A 26,444-nucleotide genomic window follows, 5' to 3' on the forward strand; every position below is an offset into this window, starting at 1 on the left:
TTTAGATTATTTCTGTCCTTCTTTCTTACGGGCATAGAATAGGAGCCGTGGAGTTTATGTGGACCTGGGAAACTATTACGTTTATATTTTACTTGATTCTGGTGCAACCTGTTTGTTGCTAAGATAAGCAAGTTATGGGAGACATTACTCAAGTAACAGTCTCCGGGAAAAAAAGTTTTCAGTGCTTAATTCAGATTTTTACCTTTTAGTTTTGATGCTGTGTTACCAAGAAATCACCTAAGGAGAGTTGGCAGTGAGATAAACACTGGCCCTTTCAAAGCCTCTTTCCACCCTCAGTCACTCAGATGATGAGAGTCCCGCCAGTAGGGGGACATCTGCTTTGCTTTGAAAATGTGCACCCACATCTTGTTGATGTCTGATTTCTCAAGCTCCACTTTGGAGCGATGAGTGCTTATTATAGGATTTATCTACCCAAGCCCTCTGCGTTGGTTTAAAAAAAAAAAAAAAAAAAAAAGGAAAATTGAGACGGCTTGAAAAAGAAGCATTTCTTTCACATTGTTGTGTTTCCACTCTTTTAAAATTGATCTTCAGTTGAAGATTTGTTACCACAGCGTAATGTTACTGGAAACTTAAAGGCAGCTACCAGTGAGGGAATACAGCCAGTCAGTGTGAATTTAGCTCCCCTGCGTGTCAGCCTTAACCGTGTGGGTACTTGTGAGCCACGTGCATTGTTAAGGGAATGTGAAGCATATTTTGAGGGACAGTAAAAACACTTTGTAAATTCTTCACCCATGGAGCACATTAATTATTAAAAGTGTCATTCGCTGATTTCATTTGGCATTGTCGAATATTGGAGAAATCCAACTATATATAAGAAGTCTAGTGGCTCCCAAAGTTGAACTGTGGCTTCTGTGGTTTTTTCTTCAGTACTGTTATCTGTGACTTCTACCCATGTTTGGGTTCTTTATAAAGTCCGGAATAAAAGATAGTAGTAATGCCTGACAGTCCCTAAGTCTAGCATTCTGCTGAATTCAGTGGTATCTGTTACCATTAGGTTACCTCAAGAATCACTTATATCTTATTTTCAATAAACAGAATAGAGAGTTGTAATCAACACTATCATATGTCATATGCAGTCAGATGGGGACTAAAAAAACCAAAATATTTAAATTCTTATTTTGGGGGCATCTGATTCATTTTGAAGTGCCCACTCTCTTCAGCAAACCTATTGGAGTTAATTTTGCTGTGCCTCTCATCCTGCATTTCAGCAGATGTTGCCCCGTACCCCCAAAAGCCCCCGAGCATCTGTGCTCTGCACCTTCGTCCCCATATTGTTCAGTGCCTTCTTGCCCTAACCCAGCTCTTCCACTCTTCTCATCCCTTTTACATTTCCTGCTAGGTCACCAGAATTCACAGATTCATCTATCTTCACTTATTCACCCATTCAACAAATACTCATTGAGTATCTGCTCTGTGCCTGGCCCTGGCACAAACATTCTTATTTTACTTCTTGGACCACGTTCACCTTCTTTGCCCGGAGTGTAATCTGGCCTCTCCCCTGCAAACTCCCACAGCCCTTCCTGGTGGTCAGTAAATGTGAATTACGTCTTGCTTCCTGTTCCCCTTCAGACCTCTGGTCCATCACACCCATGTAAGAGCCTCTGCTTCCTCAGGGCTCATGCTGTTCAGCTGTAGTGTGAAGCTTTTCGCTGCAGGCTTTTGCTGCCTCACCAGCTTCAGCATCTGTGTGGATAACCCACTTGTCTGTCCTCTCTGCTTCCTGGCCCGAGAGGTCGCCGCCTTTCTTCATTCCATATCTGGCATCCTAGACCTTGCTAACCCAGTCCACCTCCAGCCCACTTGTTATAGCGTCCTCCTCTCAGATAACACTTTGCTGTCATTTCAGCTTTCAGCTTTCCACTGCAACTATGTTTCTTGAGTTTCTTTGTCTCTTTTTGCTTTATACCAATCCACTGGCCCTGGCTTGGCGTCCCTCTCTGTTCAGCTTAGATTCCTTGGGCCATTATTTTAGTCATTCTGATTTTAAGATTCTAAATCATCTCGCTCCTCTGTTTGGTCACATCCTTTGGTACCTCTGTTGCTCTGGGGAGAAAAGCCAAAAATCCCTCGTATGGCCTGCACAGCTCTGCATATGCCCGCTTCCTCCTTTCCTGCCACATGTGCACCCTTCTTCCTCTTGCTCTCAGGGCTTGCGATACTTTCATCTTCTCTTGTAGGTATATGCATTCCCACTTCAGGGTTTCTAAACTTGCTGGGCGCTGGAGCTGGAATGCTCTTTACCTCCCCAGCTGCTCCTCGACTTTCTTGGGGAAACTTTCTCTAGGCCCCCAAAACATAGATCAAAGCCTCATGTTACTTTTTTTTTTTTTTTTTTTTTTGAGGTACGCGGGCCTCTCACTGCTGTGGCCTCTCCCGTTGCGGAGCACAGGCTCCGGACGCGCAGGCTCAGCGGCCATGGCTCACGGGCCCAGCCGCTCCGCGGCATGTGGTATCCTCCTGGACCGGGGCACGAACCCGTGTCCCCTGCATCGGCAGGCGGACTCTCAACCACTGTGCCACCAGGGAAGCCCTCATGTTACTTATTCTCATGGCGTCTTGTTCTTCCTTACGTAAAACTATTCATGATTTATGATTATACATTTACAAATACTATTAGTTAATGACTGTATCTCTACATGGAGCACTAGGGAAGCATGTGTATTTCTATTAAGCCCTGGTGGTATAATGCACAGTGCCTGGCACATGAAGGGAGTTAAGTACCTGGGGGGGGGGGGGTGGGGAGTGGATGGGAGAGAAGGGAGAGAAAGGAGGGATAGAAAGATGCAAAAGTGGGCACAGGCACACTCCCCAGAGGGATTCCTTAGATACAGTTGTGGGAGGCTGTTTTAGGACTTTTTGAACACTGATACATTGTAGCAAAGCAGCATTAACTGTGAACAGCAGTGGAGTCTGACCGCCTTCTGACCGCCTAGGTTGGAACCCTAGCTCTGCCTCCTCCGGCTGTGTGACCTGGGGTAAGGCACCTAAACTCTCTGAACCTGCTTCCTCTTCCGTAAAACTGATGCTAATGATAATGCCACCTCGTCGTAGGATCCTTGTGAGAATGATGAGGCAACATATGTAAAAGGCTTAGCGCATTCAAAGTATTCAAATAATGTAAGTTGCTCTTATTATTATTGTAATAGCTATAGGTATTCCATATTCATAAAATACCGCACTATTGGTATATACCTGGTCAAAGAATTACCATGCTTTGACAAAGAGAACATACGGGGATAAAGAGACGATTTCTAGTGTAAATACTAGCATAAATCTCTTGGGAATTCTGTGAGTTCAAATTCTCATTAGTAGTGGTTGTGAGGTACCTTGAGCAGTTTGTTAGGAGAAGGTAGGGGAATGTATGTATGTAGGTATGTATGTAAGTTCTCATTAATACTTCAAACATGCTTCTCACCTCAAGAGCTAGATAACTTTTTTTGGGGGGGCGGGGCTTGTATAACAGAGTGGGTCTTAATCTAGAATTTCATTGAAATCAGGAAAACTAGGGGACTTATACGAAAATCTGACTTACAGAATTACATTAATGTAAATGTAATGTGAATTACATTTGTAATGTGAATTACATTTACATTAATGAATGCTTAACCTCTAGATAATCTTCTTTTTGTATCCCTCCTTTTTTCTTCTAATCATTTCTTTCTCCTTTGGAGACTTATGCCTCTTATCTTCCCAAGAAACTGTAACAAGATTTTCCATAAGCATCTTGGAAACTACAAAAAGTATTTTGCTCTTCATTGTGGAACAGAAGAAGGAGGGAAACTTGAAGATGCAGTCTCTGCCAGCACCTACCTGAAGCGCCCAGTTGCTTTGCTCTCCTAGGGAAAATGGGTCTGTGGTAAAGCCATGATTTGTTCCCTTCTTATTCTGAGTAAAAGTTTATTAGCTTGTGATTTAAGCAAACCATCTGGTCCTGCTGGCACTGCACACTGTCAGCCTTGAACTTTCTCCTTAATATTTTAGTGGAGGCAGTTAGGTTACATACTTGAATCCCAGCTCTGTGTTTTTTTTAAATGTCTTATAGCGTGTGCTTTCGAAAATCATACTGTGACCTGGAGCACATTTTAAAATCGTGGAGAATTTCTTCATTGTTCGGTGTGGTATGTATCTCTTCTTCTACTCGGCTTTCATTACCTTCGTTTCTCAGTGTCTGTACCCAAAACTACACAACAACTGCTGTGTGGTGGGCACAGAGCGGGGTGGGTGTCCAAGTGGAGACAGCTGAATGTGTTCTCTGGGACTGTGGGAAAGTAACAGAAAGTGAAGAATTTCCATCTGGCTTTGAAGCTGTTTCCCTGGCTTGGAACCAGAGCACAAATCAGGTGATTAGTTGGAAATCCTGGTTTATGGCACCATTCTTGCATTAAATGCTAAAGTGCTTTAAAGCTTATTTGTATGTATGTATGATCTGAGGTAGAAATACCTTGATACCTTGATCTGGCACCCAAATGGGTGGGAAAATCAAGCAATCTTTAAGAAAATTATGTTTTACTAACAAGGAAATTCTGTAAGTTCAAGTTTGGAATGAAAGATAAAACATATCTGTAACCATGGCAGACTAGATGCTGGGAAAATAACTTCCACAGAAACAATTGAAGATGGCTGATAAAGTATGCATTCATAAGTTGTCAAGAATGTAGAAAATTCTCAGGCCAGGGGATGAATAGAGAGGGAATTCAAAGATAAGTACTTGGTAAGCTGTTGAACTTGAACGTTGGTTTTTGTATCTTGGCAGGACAAAAGAAAATGTCCATGGCAGCCCAAGGTAGAGAGTCTAAGAGACAAACCTCCCCCCTTTTTATAAAAAGGATCCGTAACGCCCAGAATTGGTCCTTTGAAAACACTAAGAAAATTGACTGGCCTTGGGTGAGACTAAAAGAGAAAAAGAAAGAAGGCACAGTGAGCAAGCAACTTTTGGAATGATAAAGGGCTCCTAACTACAAGTCCTGCCAGTATTGAAAAGATACAAGGATATCTTTGCCAGTACATTTGAAGATTTAGACTAAGTGAGCAGATGCCAAGGAAAATGAAACTTAGCAAAGCTAGCTAAATATGAAAAAGAAAACCTGAAAAAAAAAAAAGAGTTGGTAATAAAATTTTTTCCCACAAATTTCAAGCCCAGAGAGTTATATTGGTGATTTTTAATAAACATACAAGGAACAAATCATTTCAATCTTATAGAAACAATTCCAGAAAAATAAAAAAGAGGGACATATTTTATAAGGCCAGCATAACTTCATATCAAAACTTGACAGAGTTAATACGGGAAAGTAAAAGTTTAGGCCTGTCTCAAGCACGAACATAAATACAGAAATTCCTAAACAAAATATCGCCGGAGTCCAAGGTGAGTGTGTGTGAAGAGGAAAGATATGCTTGAAGGAGTGAGGTTCATTCCAGGATTTTAATAGTGGTTTCATTAGAAGACTACTTACTGTAGTCTACCACATTGAAATGTGATAGGAGAAAAGTCATATAATCATCTCAAGAAATGCAGAAACTTTACATTAATTTATAATTTAAAAAAATTCTTAGCTAGCTAGTAGTAGACGGGAATTTCCTTAACCTGTCAAAGGACAGCTATTAAAAATTATACTACTTACTTATGGATAAAACTTTTAAAGTATTCTATTTATGATCAGGAATGATACAGAGTGCGTGCTGTCAACGTCTTTGTAGACTTTCTGGGCTCTGCAGTAAGGCAAGTAAAAGAAATAAATACTATAAGGATTGGAAGGTAAGCAAGAAAACTATCATTAAGATATGAATGGTTATCTACATAGTAGAGAAAAAGTCCATAAAGACTATTTAAGTAGACACTAGATACAGTGTAAGTTTATAGAAATCAGTGGCATTTCTATAGCCTGCACCAAAATAAAAATTACATTTTTTAAAAAAGATAATATAGCATTTAATAAAGTATAAAGTTCCAAGGAATAAGTATTATTACAATGTTCAAGATCATTATGGGGGAAATTATAAATCTTTTCTGAAAGATATTAAAGTCCTAAATATACATCTCTTCCATGAACTGTTGTAGAACAGTGCCCGGACTATGCTAGACTCAGGAAATATTTTTTGCAGCAATTCAAAAATAGCTAAGATGCTCTTGAAAAGAGAACACCATTTCTCTTAGATGTCAAACCTTATAAAGCTATAATAATTAAAATAATGTGGTTTTGGTGTAGGAATAGGCAAACCAGTGGATCATAATAGAAAGCATAGAAGCATATCCATGCTTACGGGGATACTGGATGGATGTCAAAGGTGAAGACAGAATGGATTTTTCAATAAGTGGTTCTGAGACACTGATCAGTGTTATTGCTAAAAGTGAGACAGACAGTCATTATGTGATATAATATGAGGTACACACCTTGCCTATGGAGTACTGTTGTCAGAAAGACCAAACAAACCCAAATCTCATGAAGCCTTTACCTATTACTTTCAGTTTACAAGAAACATGAGGACCAGAGGAACACCATAAATAGTATCATTAAAAAAAAAACAGTCAACTGAATCCAAAATGTGGGTCATTCTATAAGACAAGTGACTCATTTTCGCTAAGAAGTTAATGGCATGGGAGCTTCAAAATGTAAAGCAATAGGGCAGTTGTCCAAGCACCTTTCAATCAAAAGAATATTCTTCCCTCATTGAATTGCCTTGACCCTCTTGTCAAAAATCAGTTTACCATAAAAGTTAGGGTTTATCTCTGGATTCTCAGTTCTTTTCCATTGTTCTCTTTGTCCATCCTTATGCCAGTACCATCCTGAAACTCTGTAGTAAGTTTTTTTTTTTTTTTTTGTAGTAAGTTTTGAAGTCAAGAAGTATGAGTCCTCTTTCCCCCTACCCCCAGATTACTTATTTTAGCTGTCTTTCATTTCCATATGAGTTTTAGGATCAGCTTGTCAGTTTCTGGGAAAAAGAGAGCTTTTATAGGGATTTTGTTGAACCTGTAGATCAGTTTGGAGAGTATTGCCATCTTAATATTACATCTTTCAATCCATGAACGTGTTGTCTTTCTATTTATTTAAATCTTTAATTTCTTTTAGCAACCTTTTATAGTTTTCAACAGAAACCTTGCTCTTTTTTTTTTTTTTTTGCTAAATTTATACCTAGGTGTTTCCTTCTTTTTTATGCTATATTAAATGGAATTGTCTTCTTCCTTTCATTTTTGGAATGTTCATTGTCTGTGTATCGATATAACAGTTGATTTTTGTATATTGATCTTGTATCCTGTAACCTTTGTATATTTTTTAAAAAATTTATTGGGCTTCCCTGGTGGCGCAGTGGTTGAGTATCCGCCTGCCGATGCAGGGGACACGGGTTCGTGCCCCGGTCCGCGAAGATCCCACATGCCACGGAGCGGCTGGGCCCGTGAGCCATGGCCGCTGAGCCTGCGCGTCCGGAGCCTGTGCTCCGCAACGGGAGAGGCCACAGCAGTGAGAGGACCGCGTACCACACACACACACACACACACACACACACACACACACACACACACAAAATTATTTATTTTTGGCTGTGTTGGGTCTTTGTTGCTGCGCATGGGCTTTCTGTAGTTGCAGCGAGTGGGGGCTACTCTTTGTTGCGGTGCACGGCCGTCTCATTGTGGTGGCTTTTCTTGTGGAGCATGGGCTCTAGGCATGCGGGCTTCAGTAATTGCAGCACACGGGCTCAGTAGTTGTGACTCGCGGGCTCTAGAATGCAGGCTCAGTACTTGTGATGCACGGGCTTAGTTGCTTCACGGCATGTGGGATCTTCCCGGACCAGGGCTCGAACCCATGTCCCCTGCATTGGCAGGTGGATTCTCAACTGCTGCACCACCAGGGAAGCCCCTATTTGTTTACTTTTTAAAATGGATTCCTTAGGATTATTCTCTTTATAAGATTATATCATCTTCAGCTAGAGAAAATTGTATGTCTTCCTTCCCAATATGGATGCCTTTAAATTTTTTGCAGCTTACTTTTTACTGGCTGTCATCTCTAGTACCATATTAAACAGAAGTGGTGAGAACAGACATCCTGGTCTTGTTCTTGGTCTTAGAGGGAAAGCATGCTGTCTTTCATCACTAAAAGTTTTTCATAGATGCCATTTATTGGCTTGAGGAAGTTCTCCTCTATTCCTAGTTTCTTGAATATTTTTATCATGAAAGGGTTTTGGAAATTGTCAGATGCTTTTTCTATATCTTTTGAAATGATCACGTAGTTTTTGTCATGTATTTTATTAATATGATTTATTACATTTATTTTATATGTTAAACCAACCTTGCATTCTTGGGATAAATCTCAATTTTTATATCTTGCTGGCTTTGATTTTATAGTATTTTTTGCATCTATAGTCATAAGGGGTATTCCTCTAAGCTTTCTTTTTTTCTTTCTTCGGCTATGTTTTTTCTGGTTTTATCAGAGTTTCTGTGTCATGATCCTTATTTTCTCTTGTTTTTCTGGCACTGTATGTGCAAAGTCCATCTTCTGTATATTTCTGCCTCCTAATCTGGAATCAGTAATTTTTCCAAGGAGCCCATTCAGTTTAGTGAGAAACCGTAACCTTAGAGCTGTGGTCCTCAGTGCTGTTGACTGTCATTGCTTTTACCTCTGGAGTGGTGAGGACGTAGGTGTGCGTTTTGCTCTGAGATCCGGTTTATACTCCTATGGTGGGCCCTTCTTTTATATGCATGAGTAAACATAATTTTGGATGAAATAAAGTCAGTAATACCATTTTTTCAGTGTTCATAAACTGATAAAACTGAGTAGTGATTTATTTTGGAATATATGCATCAGAGGTAAAAATGAAGAAATGCAAAGAAATAAGTACACAGATTAAGAATAGCGATTACCTATCACAGGAGAGTCAGAGGATACAGTTGGATAATTGCACTTAACAAAAGCTACTGGGTCGTGAGTATGTAAGTGTGTGTTTTGCTCTTAGCTCTGGAATATATACATACACCTTTTATCGGTGCATATGATATTTCAGATGGATCATTTATGAAATTTAAAGGTGGTTATGTGCAATATAAAACATTGTTAAATTATTTTTCCTATAATTTATAAGTTGTCTTTAAGTAATTTCTGATCTTTTGCCAAGTAGGCCCAAAGTACCTTCCTACCATGACTGTGAAGTCCTTCTGCCGTTCGCAGTGCTGAGCCTATTGGATATCCATGTTGATAAAAATGAGTCTGACCATTATACCATATTAAAAAATCAATTGCATATACGTTATACATTTAAATGTGAATGTCTAGTCCAGTAAAGGATTTAGAAGAAAGAGTAATACCCTCATGACCTTGAGGCTGACAGAATTGTCATGTTCATTATACAGAAAGCTCTGAACATAAACAGGTATAATGGAAAATTCTTGTTAAATGCCATTAAAATTTAAAACTTCTGTTTATCAAAAGTGCTTTCAGTGAATTTGCTATTTTCGCACAGTGGAATATCATACAGTTATGAGAATTACAGAACTACAGTTTTACCCAGCAGTGTAGATGAATCTCACAGATATAACACCGGGGGGGGAAAAGTCTGTGCTTATAATTATATACTATGTAATTCCATTTGTATAAAGTTAAAACGAATAGACAAAACTAATCTAGAGTGTTAGAATAATGGTTACGCTTAATCTAGAAAAGGGATATGGGGGGGTTGGGGTGATGGTAATGTTCTGGTTATTGGTCTGTGCTCTTTATATAGGTTTGTTCACTTAGAATTCTTTAGGTTATGCATTTATAATTTTTATATATTTTTCTTTATGCTGTATTTCAATAAATATTTACTAAAAATTTTAGATGCGTAAGAGTATGTATAGAGTGGGCTTACCTTTGTATAGGAAAAGGAGGAATAGTTTATACATGCTTGCTTGTGTATGTATAAGATATCTCTTCAAGTTATGTAAAAAACTGATACCGTTGCTTGCCTGGAGCAGTGAAGGACAGGATGGGAGGGAGATGTTGTGAGATACGCTTAAGTTCATAAAAGGTGGACACATCTCACTATTTATTAGACCTTCTATAAATGATGCTGTTGATGGCTGATTTTGTGTTGTAAGAGTATACCTTGGGGCATAATTTAATCTAGTTTTTGCTAAGATTTTATATGAATTAAACTGATAACGTAGAATGATCCTTATTGACAGTTTTCAAAAAGGCAGGCAGTTATATGTTCTTGTAAAGCTTGCTGATATGTGAATACATATCCAAAGTGATCTGCATAATGAGAAAAAAATCTCACAGCAACTGGGACTGTCAGGAGGCTGTTCAGCTCAGAGCATCAACTTGATCACTTCTGAGAAGATACCCAAAGTAAAGTAATTCAAGTGCCAAAAAACTAAGTGTAACTTTTTAACAGCTGTTACCAGTCCACCTACATATACTCACCTCTACCTCTGGAAAGGATTATAACCAAGATTATTTCTTGTCAAGTAGCAAACTGACTGTAACCTCTTGTGATTGGTATACTTGGCTGTTTGATTTTCTGGTTGAGGTTGTTTTTAGGTAATAACAGATATTCTGGCAACATCTTTTCACCTCTGAATTAAGATGAACATGTTTATTTAAATCTGATTTTGGAACCACCTGGAGTCAGTGGAAATAACTGATAAAGTACAGAACTTGCTCTCTTAGTTTCTTGTGTTTTAGCAATCTGTCTTCTTTCTCTCATGTTTTTATAGGTCTTTTATTTTATTTAGTTATTTTAAAATAAATAAATTTATTTATTTATTTATATTTTTGTCTGTGTTGGGTCTTCATTGCTACACGTGGGCTTTCTCTATTTGTGGTGAGTGGGGGCTACTTGTTGCGGTGCGCGGGCTTCTCACTGCAGTGGCTTTTCTTGTTGTGGAGCATGGGCTCTAGGCCCGCGGACTTCAGTAGTTGTGGCACGTGGGCTCAGTAGTTGTGGCTCACAGGCTCTAGAGTACAGGCTCAGTAGTTGTGGTGCACGGGCTTAGTTGCTCCACGGCATGTGGGATCTTCCCAGACCAGGGCCCGAACCTGTGTCCCCTGCATTGGCAGGCAGATTCTTAACCACTGCGCCACCACGGAAGTCCTTTACAGGTCTTTTAAAAACATTGTGTCTCTTCTCTATCTGGTCATATATTTTTTTTCTTCCTGCCTTCCTCAAAAAATCTCTACCTACCTAGCTTTAGAGCAGGAAATTATCCGATTGAATTCTAGCTGTTTCTTTAACAAGAAATTCTTTGTAATGGTATAAACAGAAGAATCTTAGTTTGAACGAATAAAAATGACTCATTTATGTTTATTCTGCATCTGGTATTAGTCAAGTTTATGGCTTTTATTTCCTAAAATCCTTCTAGAAATATTTATTATGATTTTGTTCCTTATATTTTTATCTGCATTATATTGTTATTTCCATGGAAGTTTCTGGACTGTTTCCAAATAAATTCCTTAGAAGGGATTGTTTCTGGCACAGTGTAACTTCTGATGCCCTTACATTTGTCAGAAAGAAAATGAGGGTTTTTTGGACCTAAACTGAGAAGAATTATAGTGGAGGGAAGATGAGAGATGTATTTCTTTAAAGAGATGTGTTTCTTTAACTGCCATTTGTGTCTGATCCTGCAAGAGTACAGAATTTTTGATGGGTGTGTCTTCAACTTTGTGGACCCAGGCGTTGCCCACTGCCCAGCTCCTCTGACTGTACCTGGCCCAGATGCTCAGTTTCTGACCTTTGCGTGTTGATCGTAGGTGGAGGAGTTGCTGATGGCCATGGAGAAGGTAAAGCAGGAGCTGGAGTCCATGAAGGCGAAGCTGTCCTGCACTCAGCAGTCGCTGGCAGAGAAGGAGACTCATTTGACCAACCTTCGGGCCGAGAGAAGAAAACACTTAGAGGAAGTTCTGGAGATGAAGTAAGTTCTAGAATATTGGTCTTCAGGCATATGCTTAGTAGAAATACTTGTCCTCACCGCTTTCATCTTCTGGCCCTGTTTGTCACGCCTGACCCACTTAGCCTAATTTTAATGCTCACTTGTGTTTCTCACTCCTTAGAACAAATTTGGGACAAATCCTGGTCAAATGGAAACTTTTTTTGCCTCCCTGTCATTGAATTTTGCAGTCCTCTAGAGTGTATGTATCCGTATGCAACTGTGTCTCTGAAATTCCTAAAACCTTCTGGAAAGTTCTGGCAAGTTGTCGAGCTTTCTGAGGAAGATAACCATTGCTCCTGAGGACATACGATGGCTAGGCAATTTTTAAAAACATGTTTTATTATAAACATTTCCAAAGGTACACAAAAGTAGAGAATAGTATAATGAACCTCCTTATACCCATCCCCCATATTTAACCATTAATATTTGCCACGCTCTCCAGTCAGCTTTTACAGAATTGTCACTTTTAGCAGAACCTTTCTTTACATCATTTTCCTACTTTCCAGGCATCTTGCAGCTTCCTTGAGATAGTCTGTTGTGAAGGTTGTATATATCTGCTCTGCATAATACAGCTGCTGCTTTTTCTCCTCTGTGACTTTGAGAAGTTCTGGTTTCCTTCTCTTCAGAACAAGTATGCCTCTTTTTTAAGTCCCTTAGTACTTTCTCCATCACTCCAATCCCCACCCCTATGTAATTGTCCTGCTCTCATTTTCCTGAAACCAAGTCTATGCTGGGACCCCTCGGTTACCTTCATCACCTCAGCAGTTACCTGTGTTCTTGTCGTCTTCTCTTCTGACTCAGAGGAGATACCGCCTCTCCTTCACCAAGCTCCCTTCTTATTTCTATCACGGATTTAAGCTCTGGTTCCCTCCTCTGCAATCTGTCTCCATTAATTTTCTTTCACATAATCTTTGCTCACTTTCTGTTAGTTCCTTCTTCTCTGCAATAAATACGCACTCTCTCTGACCTAAAGTAAACAGTCTTTCTGAGCCCAGCCAGTGCTTGAAGCTAACATCCCCTCTTCTTTTCTGCTACTTTGAACTATCAATAAATGTTGAATATGAGAATTACAAAGTAGCAGAGGATCTTGCCATGACACCTCAGCATGAATTTTCACGGGGCATGATTGTTTTGTTATCGTGACGGCAGCCCAGGAGTTGAGGAAACAAATGTCGGGGTGCTCCCTGTGCTTATGGATTGTTAGGACACAGTGGGAGGTTAAGAGAGCCTGATCTTTTAGAAAAGTATTACAGGTGATGTGCTCTCGGAAGTGACAGATAACTGGAGCCAGAAATAGGTTGATACGCAGGGAGAGCGGGGAGAATTTAGGGTTCTGAGTATCACGATGAGAAGGTTCGCTTCTTACGAGCAGGTTAGTAGAAGCAGTTTAAGACAAGGTTTTATCGCTGATGATAAGAACATAGAAGGATGGATATAATATTCGGGAATACAAGGTATCGATGCGATACTCCTAAGCCCAAACAGGCCCTGCTAAAGCAACGGGATAGGAGTACTGTTTCATTTTCTCTCTGTTCCAGTATCTTGACTTGACTTGTCAGATCTTTCCCACTCAGTTCAAGTGTCCATAGCAAAACTGTGGTGGATTTGTAAAGGAATTTTCCTTTATTATTAGGACTTTGAAAAGCTATGAAAGAACTTTTTAAAGAATGCTTGACTTTAAACCATTAAAAGGGAATTGCGTGTGATTTTTTTGTTTTATTATTATTATTTTTGGAACCACAGTGCTAAACTTTCTTATGGACTTCCCTTGCCAACCCAGGTTAGAGATTACATTTCAGAAAAATACTGGGATTTGCAAAACTGTTTTTGGTAAGATCAAGCACTCACACACTAAGGCATGGGATAAGTAATTAAAGCATTCAGAGAATTTACAAGTGGTATAGAAATTTGATGGATAAACATTGAATAAAATTTCCAGAAATAAGGTGTTAAAGCCTGGCTGTGACAGGTGCCCTGTGTCTTAAATCACCTTCCTCATTTGCTCAGGAGATGCTACTACGGCATCATGCTGTCCTTAGATTTTCTACAAGATTTTTGTCATGCAGATTGACCGACTTAAAGTTTTTAAAGTAGTCCTTGCTTTAATTTGCACTTAAATTTCTCCTTGTTGTTGCCTCTCATTTTCATATCTTAATAAAATGGTTGTTTAATACCTTTCTTTTAACAAATTAAGCACTTCAGGCCAAATCGTCTATCCAAACATGCTGTTGAGAGTGGTGGCTAATCCCAAACTCCTAATGTATCCCTCCTCCACTCTCTTTTCTCCTTTGGTAACCATAGGTTTGTTTCCTATGTCTGTGGGTCGATTTCTGTTTTGTATATAAGTTCATTTGTATCTTTTTTCTTTTCTTTTTTTTTTTTTAGGTTCCACATATAAGTGATATCATGATATTTGTCTTTCTCTGTCCGGATTACTTCACTTAGTATGATCATCTCTAGGTCCATGCATGTTGCTGCAAATGGCATTATTTCATTCCTTTTTATGGCTGAATAATATTCCAGTGTGTGTGAGTGTGTGTGTGTGTATACATATATATGTATAAATATATAAAACACATCTTCTTTATCCATTCATCTATTGATGGACATTTAGGTTATTTCCATGTCTCGGCTATTGTAATAGAGCTGTAATGAACACTGGGTTGCATGTATCTTTTTGAATTATGTTTTTCTCTGGATATATGCCCAGGAGTGGGATTGCTGGATGATATGGTAACTCTATTTTTAGTTTCTTAAGGGACCTCCATACTATTCTCCATAGTGGGTGCACCAATTTACATTCCCACCATCAGTGTATGAAGGTTCCCTTTTCTCCATGCCCTCTCCAGCATTTATTGTTTGTAGATTTTTTTTGATGATGGCCATTCTTACTGATGTGAGGTGATATCTCGTTGTTTTGATTTGCATTTCTCTAATAATTAGCGATGTTGAGCATCTTTTCATGTGCCTTTTGGCCATCTGTATGTCTTCTTTGGAGACATGTCTATTTAGATCTTCTGCCCATTTTTTGATTGGGTGGTTTGTTTTTTGATATTGAGCTGTATGAGCTGTTTGTATATTTTGGACATTAGCTACAGCAATTAATTGTACAGCACAGGGAAATATAGCCATTATTTTGTAAAAATTTTAAACGAAGTATAATGTATAAAAATATTGAATCATGGGCTTCCCTGGTGGCGCAGTGGTTGAGAGTCCGCCTGCCGATGCAGGGGACACGAGTTTGTGCCCCGGTCCGGGAAGATCCCACATGCTGTGGAGCGGCTGGTTCCGTGAGCCATGGCCGCTGAGCCTGTGCGTCCGGAGCCTGTGCTCCGCAACGGGAGAGACCACAACAGTGAGAGGCCCGCGTACCGCAAAAACAAAAACCCAAAACAAACAAAAATGTTGAATCACTATGCTGTACACACCGGAAACTAACATAATATTATAAATCAACTATAGTTTAATTTTTTAAAGTTTGGCATACAAATATTAAGTAATAATTCATGAAACCTCAATCAAAAGCTGTACAGTTGAGCTTCCCTGGTGGCACAGTGGATGGGAGTCCGCCTGCCGGTGCGGGGGGTGCGGGTTTGTGCCCCGGTCCGGGAGGATCCCACGTGCCGCGGAACGGCTGGTCCCGTGGGCCATGGCTGCTGGGCCTGCGCGTCCGGAGCCTATGCTCCGTGGCGGGAGGGGCCACGGCAGTGAGAGGCCCGTGTACCACAAAAAAAAAAAAACAGCTGTACAATTAACCTAAGCATAATTATACACAAAACACTGTGAATGACATATTGAGGGTTCTGATACAGTAAACTTTTGATTCCTTTTCCCTGCATAGCTGACCAAGGGAATAGACTTTCTTCTGCTATGTTCTGTACTCCTCTCCATATGTTGAACAATTTCTGCTAATCATCTGTCCTGGGTTGGGAGTGTCTCAGTTCTACAACTTTGCTCAGAATTTGCTTCGTTCATTGTCAATTTGCAAGGAGTTCACTCCCCCCAAGGAGTTCTGCATGGTGTCTGCATCTAATTACTTGTGGCAAATAGTGAGAGCATACTTCCTGGAATGAAGGAGCCTGAATCTGGATTCTAACTCTGCCCCTTATGAGCTCTGTGTCTTCAGCAAGTTCTTTAGCCTTCTTGTGCTTCAGTCCCCTTATTTGTAAAATGGCAATAATGATTGTCCCTGCTTCATAGCATCTTCATCACAGTAGGATAAGAAATTGTTGCTATACGGGACTGAGAGCAGTGCCTGGCATAGGAAGCCCTTAGTAGTGGGTATTGTTAGCTTGCTGCGTGTACTTACTGGCAACAATTCGCAGGAAATCAGAAAAGTATTTGAGCAAAATGTAAAAGAAGAAAGGTAATATCCTATCTGTGGCTGTTGGCAATGGCAAAAAGATTCTTCCTTCTGTAGTTATGGCAGGACCCACCATATTTTAAATGTGTTCATTGTTTTATTAATAATAACTGAACAAGTTAAAAGGACTTGTTTACTCTAACCAGAGAACTTGAAATGCAGAAGAAATATGAAGGGAATGCAATGTGCACAAGAGCCTGAAACATGCACATGTGTCACTGAATCTGGAATAAGAAAAGTCTTCCCTGAAGAAAGGATGGCTGGCCTATTTGTAGAGACAGTCCTTCAGCAAAGCACCAGGATAGTCTAGTTTTCTGGAATAATCCTGAACTAGTCAAACCAAAAGGAACGCCCTGATAGTTCTCTTCTATCCCTAGTATTTATAATTGTAATTTCTGAGTGTCTGTTACAGACAGACGGCCGTGAGTCTGGGGAGATGTGGAGCTGTTCACCTGGTAGCCTGCCAGTGTCTCAGAAGAAGCACTCGAGTTGGTTGGCTAGCCCTGGGGAGAAGGGACATTTTCATTGGCAGATCTCATGTTGGTTCTTCTCCTTATGCTGTGGTTTTGTTAATCACTGTTTTTTTCCTTCACTTTTAAGTTAACCTCTTTGACTAAGAAAGAAGGGATGAACGGGAGAGGGAGGAGAGTAATAAAATAACAACCTTAATAAATTCTGAGTATCAGTTCAGGTCACGAGCTTCACTATCAGGATTTCTAGATGAGCTGATTCATTCTCCACTGCCCTGCATTCAAAGTCCTACTGCAGTCTCACCCTATGTTAGCATTATGAATACAGCTCAAAAGACTCACCTTTCATTTTGAGTCAACTTTTATCAAACTACGCATTTGACTATAGTGAGAATTGGTTTGTTTCGGAAGGTGGTGGTGGAATCGCTGTTTGGTTTCTTTGAGAATCTAGAGCTGTGTGACAAATAGCATCCCATTAATAAAGTTGCTAGAGAAGTCCAAAGCGCTGTGGGCCACATTGTATACTCGTGAGATGACTTCTGGCTACAGAACGATCTGACTTCCCACCCACGTGAAATAAATTTTCGTATGTACCTGAGAAGAGTTCAGTAATGTAATCTGAATTCTGGCATTTAAAAAATACTTGCCTTTTAATTTGAGAGAAAAATGTAGTATGCTTGGAATTAAGGAAGCTGTAGAAAATGGTTACTGGGAAAAGTTCAGGCTACTTGGGGTTAGTATAGTTAGGTGATCAATCTGTTTTACTTTGAATAATTAAAATGAGACTGTATTTTAAATTATTTTATCTCCTAATATTCTGTAGAATTTCATTTTAAAATTTATTGTAGATTTGCTGACATTAAAAAATAAAATCCCACTTGGGGATCTATGACAGTCTTCCAAATTAACCACAAAATTGATAATAGTTGTGCAAATTATATGCTAGTAACAAATTGAAATGCCTTTTAAGATATGTAAGAACTAGAACATGTATACTTTTTGCAAAGCCACACTTATGTATACTTCCACCAAATGCCTTTGTTTGAGTCACTGGACATATGACAAAGGACTTTTAGTGGAGTTGGAAGCATTTTTCACAGTGGCCTGAAATACTGAGCTTTAAATATTTTGTGGGAAATCACATAAATTCTTATGAAAATTTCCTACACTTGAGTTGAAAAAGAAAGCAAAGTATGCTGTATAGTATAGCAATAAATAACACTAGTGGGACTGGTCCTAATTAAAATTATAAAGAAAAGTTTCTAGCTCTTGACTTGGGGACTTCCTTCCTAGCCTTGGTTAACTCTTTAATTCTGTCCCCTCTTTTTCTACCCTAACATCCAGCTCTCTCATGTGTCCTACTTCACAGAATGTGTGGTATCAACTGTCAAACATCTTTTCTCATCAGAACTAAGAGTTTAGTTGGGGCTCTGAGTTGTTAAGGACAGTGAAGGAGATGGGTTAATTAAATACAGTAATTACAGTATTTACAGAGTTCCTTACCTCTCCCTGCTCCTGAATGGTGACCGTGATGCTCAGCTTCTCACGAGATGAGGCACGAGTATTTCAAATGTTTTTCTGAAATCGTTTTATTCTCTTGTGACCCGAATTAGAATCATTTACAAACAACCCTAATATCCCTTGCCCGTTCTCCTCCCTTAATCCTAAATCCATTCTGCCTTTTAGCCATTTAAGGCTAGATGTAAATTCCAAACAGAAAAACCACTTTCCCGAAGAAATCATGCTTCCTAATCATTTTTTTCATTTAAAATATCTTAAATGGCTGTGGTAATCTCTAAGTAAAGAGCTGAACTTTTCAGATAAAGGCCCCAAAGTCCCTCTCTTTTCCAGTTTTTATAATTCTGTCTTTCCCCCATCAGTGTATGGTTTGTGTGCAAGAATGTCCTCACTTGTGCAGGGATGAAATTAAGAATATAGGTCATCCTCTTTTTCCTGAAGGGGAAAGGAGTGGGATTATTGCCCTACTTCTTACTTATCTTTTTATTTTTTTCTCTACTGGAGGTGTAGGATGAACCCCAGTCCCTTTGTTTAATACAGTTGAAACAGTTAAAGGGACAACTATTCCAGGTAGGTAACCTAATGCCTTAAGCTAATTGCAATACTCATTTTAAGAAAATTTTTTACATAATATACCATTATGAGAGGGTTTTTTAGTTTGGGATTAAAAAAAAAAATCTTTTCCTCTCTGGATCTTCATTCTCTGTGTCCCTCAGAGTACCATAAAGGTATTTACTCATTCTGTAAATGGATAAAACTTCCCTCAAGCTTTGTGTGTAGAAAAAGTAATCCATTTATTTAATCATAAGCTTTTCCTGGCTGAAGATTCTGAATAAAAGAGTATTATAAGATGCTCTTTGTAGCAAAGAATGTCTTTACATTTTGAGCTAGTTATAAACCGGGTTAATAATACTTTGACCTACCTCATGAGGTTGTTGTGAGTATTAAATGAGATAACGTGATAAAAACACTTTGAAATTGGTCAAGCTGAATATTTGCAAAGCATGATACAACTGAAAAGTGTTAAGTTTGCACTTAACTTTTCAGGTTGGCAGTTTTCTCATTCTGAAATGAAAGGGTTTCCTGCATCTCTAAGATTCCTGTCGTTTTAAAAATCATATGATTCTTTGACTAGGTGACCTTCTGACATCCTTGATTCTATAGCTGCAAATGCTCTGAGTAAATCAGAGAAGTAATTTATATATAAACAGTATACTGAGCAGAAGTTGGGGGTCAGGTGTCCATAATTCCTTGGCTGAGGACTAAGCCTCACATTCACTGGATCAGACTACCCAAGGCCTACCAGAGATAAGCTGCTCTGGGGTTGGAAGTGGAATTGTGATGCTAGAGTTAGAGCAGCAGTGCTGGGGAAGTTTCAGTTCCAACCCAGTCACAGTGGCAAAAGTCTTGTTAAAACTTAAGGCATCTTGCTGAGATAACAGAAAGTCTGGGTTTTAGGAGTAGGGATCATAACCTACAATAAAGTTAACCATAGATGTAGTGTAACAAAACTGAAAGCCCCAAGGCAGTCTACAGGGACAGTAGAATTTGGAGGATGAGTCCCATCAAGATAGAGAGGTTTGGGAAATACCCTGAGCTTTCAACAGATCAGCCCAACAAAGGATAAATCCAAGCCTATACAAGGTCAAGGAAATCAGCTATTAACTGAATTATCTACTAGAATAAAAATCATTGCTTTTCAGAAGAAAATAACAGAATACAGAGTCTTTGTAGTGTATCATCTACAGTATTCTATATTCAATTAAAAAATATCGCCAGACATTCAAAGAACAGTAACATGTAACCCATAGTGAACAAAAACATGCAGTAGAAAGCAAGTCAGAGAAGTCCTAGATGTTGGAATTAACAGTGATTTTAAAGTCACTCCTGTAAGTGTGCTTCAAAGTCTTAAAGAAAATGTAATGTTGATAATAGAACAGATAGGAAATCTCAGCTGAGAAAGGAAAACGTTTTAAAAATGGAAATTTGAAAACTGAAATTTAAATGAAAAAATTCAGTGGTTGGTCTTAATGACAGATTAGAGCTTTCAAAAGAAGGAGTCCATAAATTTTAAAACAGATCAATAGAAATTATCCAGTGTGAACAACTGTGAGAAAAGGGGTTTTTACAAAATGAATAGAGCCTCCATGACATGTTGGACATTATCAGATGGGCTAATATACATGTAACTGGAATTCCAGCAGGGTAAAAGAGTGAGAAGAGGGTAGAAACAAGTCTGTAAAAATAATGGCTGAAATATTTCTTTGATTTAAAGTACACAGATTTATGAAGGTGTATGGGAAATCTCTGTGCATCCCTCTCAATTTTTTTGTTAACCTAAAAGTGCTCTAAAAAATAGTCTTTTTAAAAAGCGTGTGTATTTACAGATCCTAGAAACTTAGTGAAACCAAGCTGGATAAATACAAAGAAAACCACACCTATAAACATTATAATATAATTGCTAGAAACAAAATATAAAGAGAAAAACAGAGGCAGCAAGGGAAGAAGAAAACACAGTATGTAAAGGGAAACTGTGATAGCTGAGTTCTTATCCAAAACATTGGAGATCAGAATAAAATGGAACTTCTTCTAAAGTACTGTAAGAAAATTTGTCAGCCTAGAATTCTAGGACCAAAAAACAAACAAACAAACTCCAAAAACTAGGGTTAAATATAGATATTTTTCAGATAAATAAATATGCAAAGAATGCATCCCTAAGTGGAGGTATGTCTGCATGATGGCTGATTCGCCTTGCTGTATAGCAGAAACTAACACAACATTGTAAATCAACTATACTCCAATTAAAAAATTAATTTAAAAAAATTTAAAAATTTAAAAATTAAAAAAGAAAAATACAGTAAGCTACAGAGATATATTGTACAGCACAGGATATATACCCAATATTTTATAATAACTATAAATGGAGTATAATCTTTAAAAATTGTGAATCACTACATTGTACACCTATAACTAATATAGTATTGTATATCAACTATACTTCAATTAAAAATATATTCATTTCTAAAAAAACACATTCTGTAAGAAATGCTAAAGGATGTTCTTCCAGCTCAAAGGAAACAAAACCAGATGGAAGCATGAATCTACAGGAAGGAATGAAGAACACACATGGTAAATAAGCTGATATGTATAGACAACTGACTCTGAAGCAAAAATAATATCATTGTATGGTGGAGTTGATAATAGGAGTAAAATGGAAAGATATGACAACAGTAGCACAAAAGATTGCGGAGGGTAGAAACATATGGTTGTCAGGTTGTTAACTTTGTGAAGTAGAAAATACAAACTATCAGTTTCGATTTTTTTTTAAGTCATTTTCTTTTTTAAAAAAAATATTTATTTATTTATTTGGCTGCATTTGGTCTTAGTTGCGGCATGTGGGATCTTTATTGCAGTGTGCAGGCTCTCTAGTTGTGGTATGCGGGCTCTAGAGTGCGTGGGCTTAGTTGCCCTGTAGCATGTGGGATCTTAGTGCCCTGACCTAAGATATGGGATTGAACCCGTACCCCCTGCATTGGAAGGTGGATTCTTAACCACTGGACCACCAGGGAAGTCCCAAAGTTTTATAATTTCTAATCTAGATAGACTTTGATAAGTTAAAGGTGCATATTGTTAGCTGTAGAGCAACTACCAAAAGCAAAAGCAAAAACCAAAAAGCTCAAAATCCAATAGAGGAAATAAAATACACTAAAAATTACTTCATTTACCCAGAAGGAAAAGGACAGCAAAGGAACAAGAGAGGAGTGAAGCAGAGAGGGGTAAATGGATGATAGATATAAATTCAGCATATCAGTAGTTAGGTCAAAATCAAACGGACTAAACACTCTAGTTAATGGACAGAGATTATTAGAATTGATTAAAAAAGAAACAATGCTGTCTATAAGACATACAGTGTAATAAACACAAGTAGGTTGAAATTTAAAGAATGTCCAAAGATAGTCCTTGTAAATAGTCATCATAAGAAATCTGGTATGGCTATATTAGTATCAGGTAAAAGAGACTTCCAGAGAGTATTCCTGGAGATAAAGAAGTACATGTCATAATGATGAAGCAGATAATTAACCAGAAAGACATAACAATCCTTCATATGCATGCACCCAGTACAGAGCTTCAAAATTCATGAAGAGCCAACTGACAACTAAAGGGAAAATCAGACAGATCCATACTCATCAGTCATTGCTGGAGCTTATAACCCCGATTTCTCAGAAAGTGATAGAATAAGTGAACCAAAAACAAGCAGTAAAAATATAGAAGCTCTGAAGACTGTCAACTTGATCTATTTAATATTTATAGAGTAGTACACCCAACAACTGAAGAATATATATGTTTTTCAAATATGTATGGAATGTTCACCAATGAGGACCATATGCTGGGCCATAAAAACAAATCTTAATAAGTTTCAGAAGACTAAAATATGTCAGAATTGTTCTCTTACCACAGTGGGATTAAATTAGAAGGTAATAATAAGATTTTTGGAAAAATCCCCCAATGTTCGGAAATTAAATAATACAATTCTAAATACCATGGCTCAGAGAAGAAGTCATAAGGAATATGAGAAGTCATTTTGAACTGAATGAAAATGAAAATACAAATGTGAAATTTTGTGTCATGCAGCTCAAGTAGTGCTTAGAGTGAAATTTATACCTTTAAATGCCTATATTACAAAATAAGAAAGTTGAATTCAGTGAACTGTTTCCACACTAAGAAAATTTAAAAAGAAGAGTAAAGTAAATGAAAGTAAATAGAATGAAGGAAATAATATAGATAACAGCAGAAATCAAGGAAATAGAAAGCTAACAACACAGAAAATTTACAGTCAACCATGGGTTCTTCAAAGAAGCAATGGAATTGGTAGGCCCCTTGCAAGACTGATCAAGGGAAAAATGAAGACTCATAAATTACCAAATTTTTGTAATGGAAGAGGGCAAGAGTGGTTATCACTTGAGGTTCTAATGGCATATATATATATATTTTTTTAGGTAGAATCATTTTTTAAAATATTTAGGCTGTGCTGGGTCTTAGCTGCAGCATGCGGGCTTCTTAGTTGTGGCATGGGGACTCTCAGTTGCGTCATGCATGCGGGATCTGGTTCCCCAACCAGGGATCGGACCCAGGCCCCTGCATTGGGAGTGCAGACTCTTACTCACTGGACCACCAGGGAGTCCCTCTAATGGCATTTAAAAAGAGAATATTTTGAACAACTTTATGCCAATAAATTTGATATTTTAGATATAATAGACAAATTCCTTGAAAAATATGGTATATCAGAACTGGATCAAAAAAGGAATAGAAAGTTGACCAGGCTGTATCTATTAAAGGAAATGAATTTGTAATCAAAAATATTTCCACAAGGAAAACTCCAGGCAAAGGTTAGTTTACTGGTGAATTCTACTAAACATCTAAATATGAAATAATACCAACATTACTGAAACTCTTTCAGAAAATAGAGAAGAAGGAAATACTTCCTAATTCATCTTGTGAGACTAGAATTACTCTCACACTTAAACCTGAAAAACACATTATATAAAGAGAAACTCCCTTATGAACATTGACATAAAATTCCCACAAAAAGTCTTAGCAAATTAAATAAGAAACTAATATGTCATAACCAAGTTAGGCTTATTTCTGGAATGCAAGGCTTTTTCACTATTCAAAAATGAATTAGCTAATTTCAGCTACATTAACAATAAAGAAAAAATCATATAATTATCTCACATATTCAGAAAATGTTTTTAACATTCATTCATGATAATAACTCTTAGCTGACTAGGAAGAGAAGGCAATTTCTTCAGCTCAAAAAAGAGCACCTATGAAAAGTTTACAGGTAAGGTCATACCAAATGATGAAAGTTGAACACTTTTCCCATGAGATTGCAAAGGACACAAGACATCCACTTCAACCCCTTGATCATTATTATACTTGGAGGTCCTAGTTACACAATATGTCAAGAGATAATAAAATTGAAAAGGAAGTAGTAGCATTGTCTTTACTCACAGACAGTATGATTGTCTAAGTAGGGCAACACATAAAAATCAGTTGTAGTTCTATATGTTGACAACAAGCAAATGGAAACTGAAATTTTAGAAAATATTATTTACAGTGGCATCAAAATGCATAAAGTACTTCAGAATAAGTTTAACAAAAATTGTACAAGATCTCTACACAGAAAACCATACTACTGAGAGAAAATTTAAAATATTGAAACAAAAATAGGGATATATCTAGTTCATGATTTGATTATTCAAACTTAAAGCTGACCATTTCCCCCAAATTCAGTTATTATTGCAACACAATCCCAGCCAAATCACAGGGAGCTTTTTGTAGAAACGTATACTTGGAATTTTAAATTTACATTGAATTTCAGTGGACCTAGCAGAGTTAAACCATTTTGAAAAAGAGCAGAGGAGAGCAAGATGGTGGAGGAGAAGGAAGTGGGCTCACTCCCTCTTGCGAGAGCACCGGAATCACAACTACCTGCTGAACAGTCATTGACAGGAAGACACTGGAACTCACCAAAAAAGATACCCCACATCCAAAGACAAAGGAGAAGCCACAATGAGACGGCAGGAGGGGCACAATCACAGTAAAATCAAATCCCATAACTGCTGGGTGGGTGACTCACAGACTGGAGAACACATGCCACAGAAGTCCACCCACTGGAGTGAAGGTTCTGAGCCCCATGTCAGGCTTCCCAACCTGGGCGTCTGGCAACGGGAAGAGGAATTCCTAGAGAATCAGACTTTGAAGCATAGTGGGAATTGATTGCAGGGCTTCAACAGGACTGGGGGAAGCAGAGACTCCACTCTTGGAGGGCACACACAAAGTAGTGTGCACATCGGGACCCAGGGGAAGGAGCAGTGACTCCGTAGGAGACTGAGCCAGACCTACCTGCTAGTGTTGGAGGATCTCCTGCAGAGGCGGGGATGGGGGCTGTGTCTCACCTTGAGGACAAGGACACTGGCAGCAGAAGTTCTGGGAAGTAATCCTTGGCATGAGTCCTCCCAGAGTCTGCCATTAGCCCCACCAAAGAGCCAGGTAGGCTCCAGTGCTGGGTTGCCTCAGGCCAAACGACCAACAGGGAGGGAACCCAGTCCCACCCATCAGCAGACAAGCAGATTCAAGTTTTACTGAGCTCTGCCCACCAGAGCAACAGCCAGCTCTACCCACCAGCAGTCCCTCCCATCAGGAAGCTTGCACAAGCCTCTTAGCTTCATCCACCAGAGGGCAGACAGCAGAAGCAAGAACTACAGTTCTGCAGCCTGTAGAACAAAAACCACATTTACAGAAAGATAGACAATATGAAAAGGCAGAGGACTATGTACCAGATGAAGGAACAAGATAAACCCCCAGGAAAAGCAACTAAATGAAGTGGAGATAGGCAACCTTTCCGAAAAAGAATTCAGAATAATGATAGTGAAGATGATCCAGGACCTCGGAAAAAGAATGGAGGCAAAGATCGAGAAGATGCAAGAAATGTTTAACAAAGACCTAGAAGAATTAAAGAACAAACAGCTAGAAGAATTAAAGAACAAACAAACAGAGACGAGCAATACAATAACTGAAATGAAGACTACACTAGAAGAAATCAATAGCAGAATAACTGAGGCAGAAGAACGGATAAGTGACCTGGAAGACAGAATGGTGGAATTCACTGCCATGGAACAGAATAAAGAAAAAAAGAATGAAAAGAAATGAAGACAGCCTATGGGACAACATTAAACGCACCAACATTCGCATTATAGGGGTCCCAGAAGGAGAAGAGAGAGAGAGGAAGGACCTGAGAAAATATTTGAAGAGATTATAGTCAAAAACTTCCCTAACATGGGAAAGGAAATAGCCACCCAAGTCCAGGAAGTACAGAGAGTGCAAGGCAGGGTAAACCCAAGGAGAAGCACGCCGAGACACATAGTAATTAAATTGACAAAAATTAAAGACAAAGAAAAATTACTGAAAGCAACAAGGGAAAAACGACAAATAACATCCAAGGGAACTTCCATAAAGTTAACAGCTGATTTCTCAGCAGAAACTCTACAAGCCAGAGGGAGTGGCATGACATATTTAAAGTGATGAAAGGGAAAAACCAACAACCAAGATTACTCTACCCAGCAAGGATCTCATTCAGATTTGATGGAGAAATCAAAAGCCTTACAGCCAAGCC

At 38.6% G+C, this 26,444-nt stretch overlaps 1 protein-coding gene across 9 annotated transcripts in view; it reads left to right on the top strand.

The window, feature by feature from the left end:
• Positions 1-26,444, top strand: part of ERC1 (ELKS/RAB6-interacting/CAST family member 1) — a 391,788-nt gene that overhangs the window by 201,420 nt on the left and 163,924 nt on the right. For 8 of the 9 annotated variants that reach the window (XM_032647173.1, XM_032647178.1, XM_032647174.1 and 5 more), the window contains exon 15: positions 11,739-11,899. In XM_032647173.1, coding sequence (XP_032503064.1) covers positions 11,739-11,899 — 161 coding nt within the window. Of the gene's footprint in view, positions 1-11,738; positions 11,904-16,181; positions 16,193-26,444 lie in introns of those variants that run through there. The other variant, XM_032647182.1, reaches the window with a different exon arrangement.

The sequence above is a fragment of the Phocoena sinus genome, chromosome 10 (genome assembly GCF_008692025.1).
Source record: "Phocoena sinus isolate mPhoSin1 chromosome 10, mPhoSin1.pri, whole genome shotgun sequence".
Classification (NCBI taxonomy): Eukaryota; Metazoa; Chordata; class Mammalia; order Artiodactyla; family Phocoenidae; genus Phocoena; species Phocoena sinus.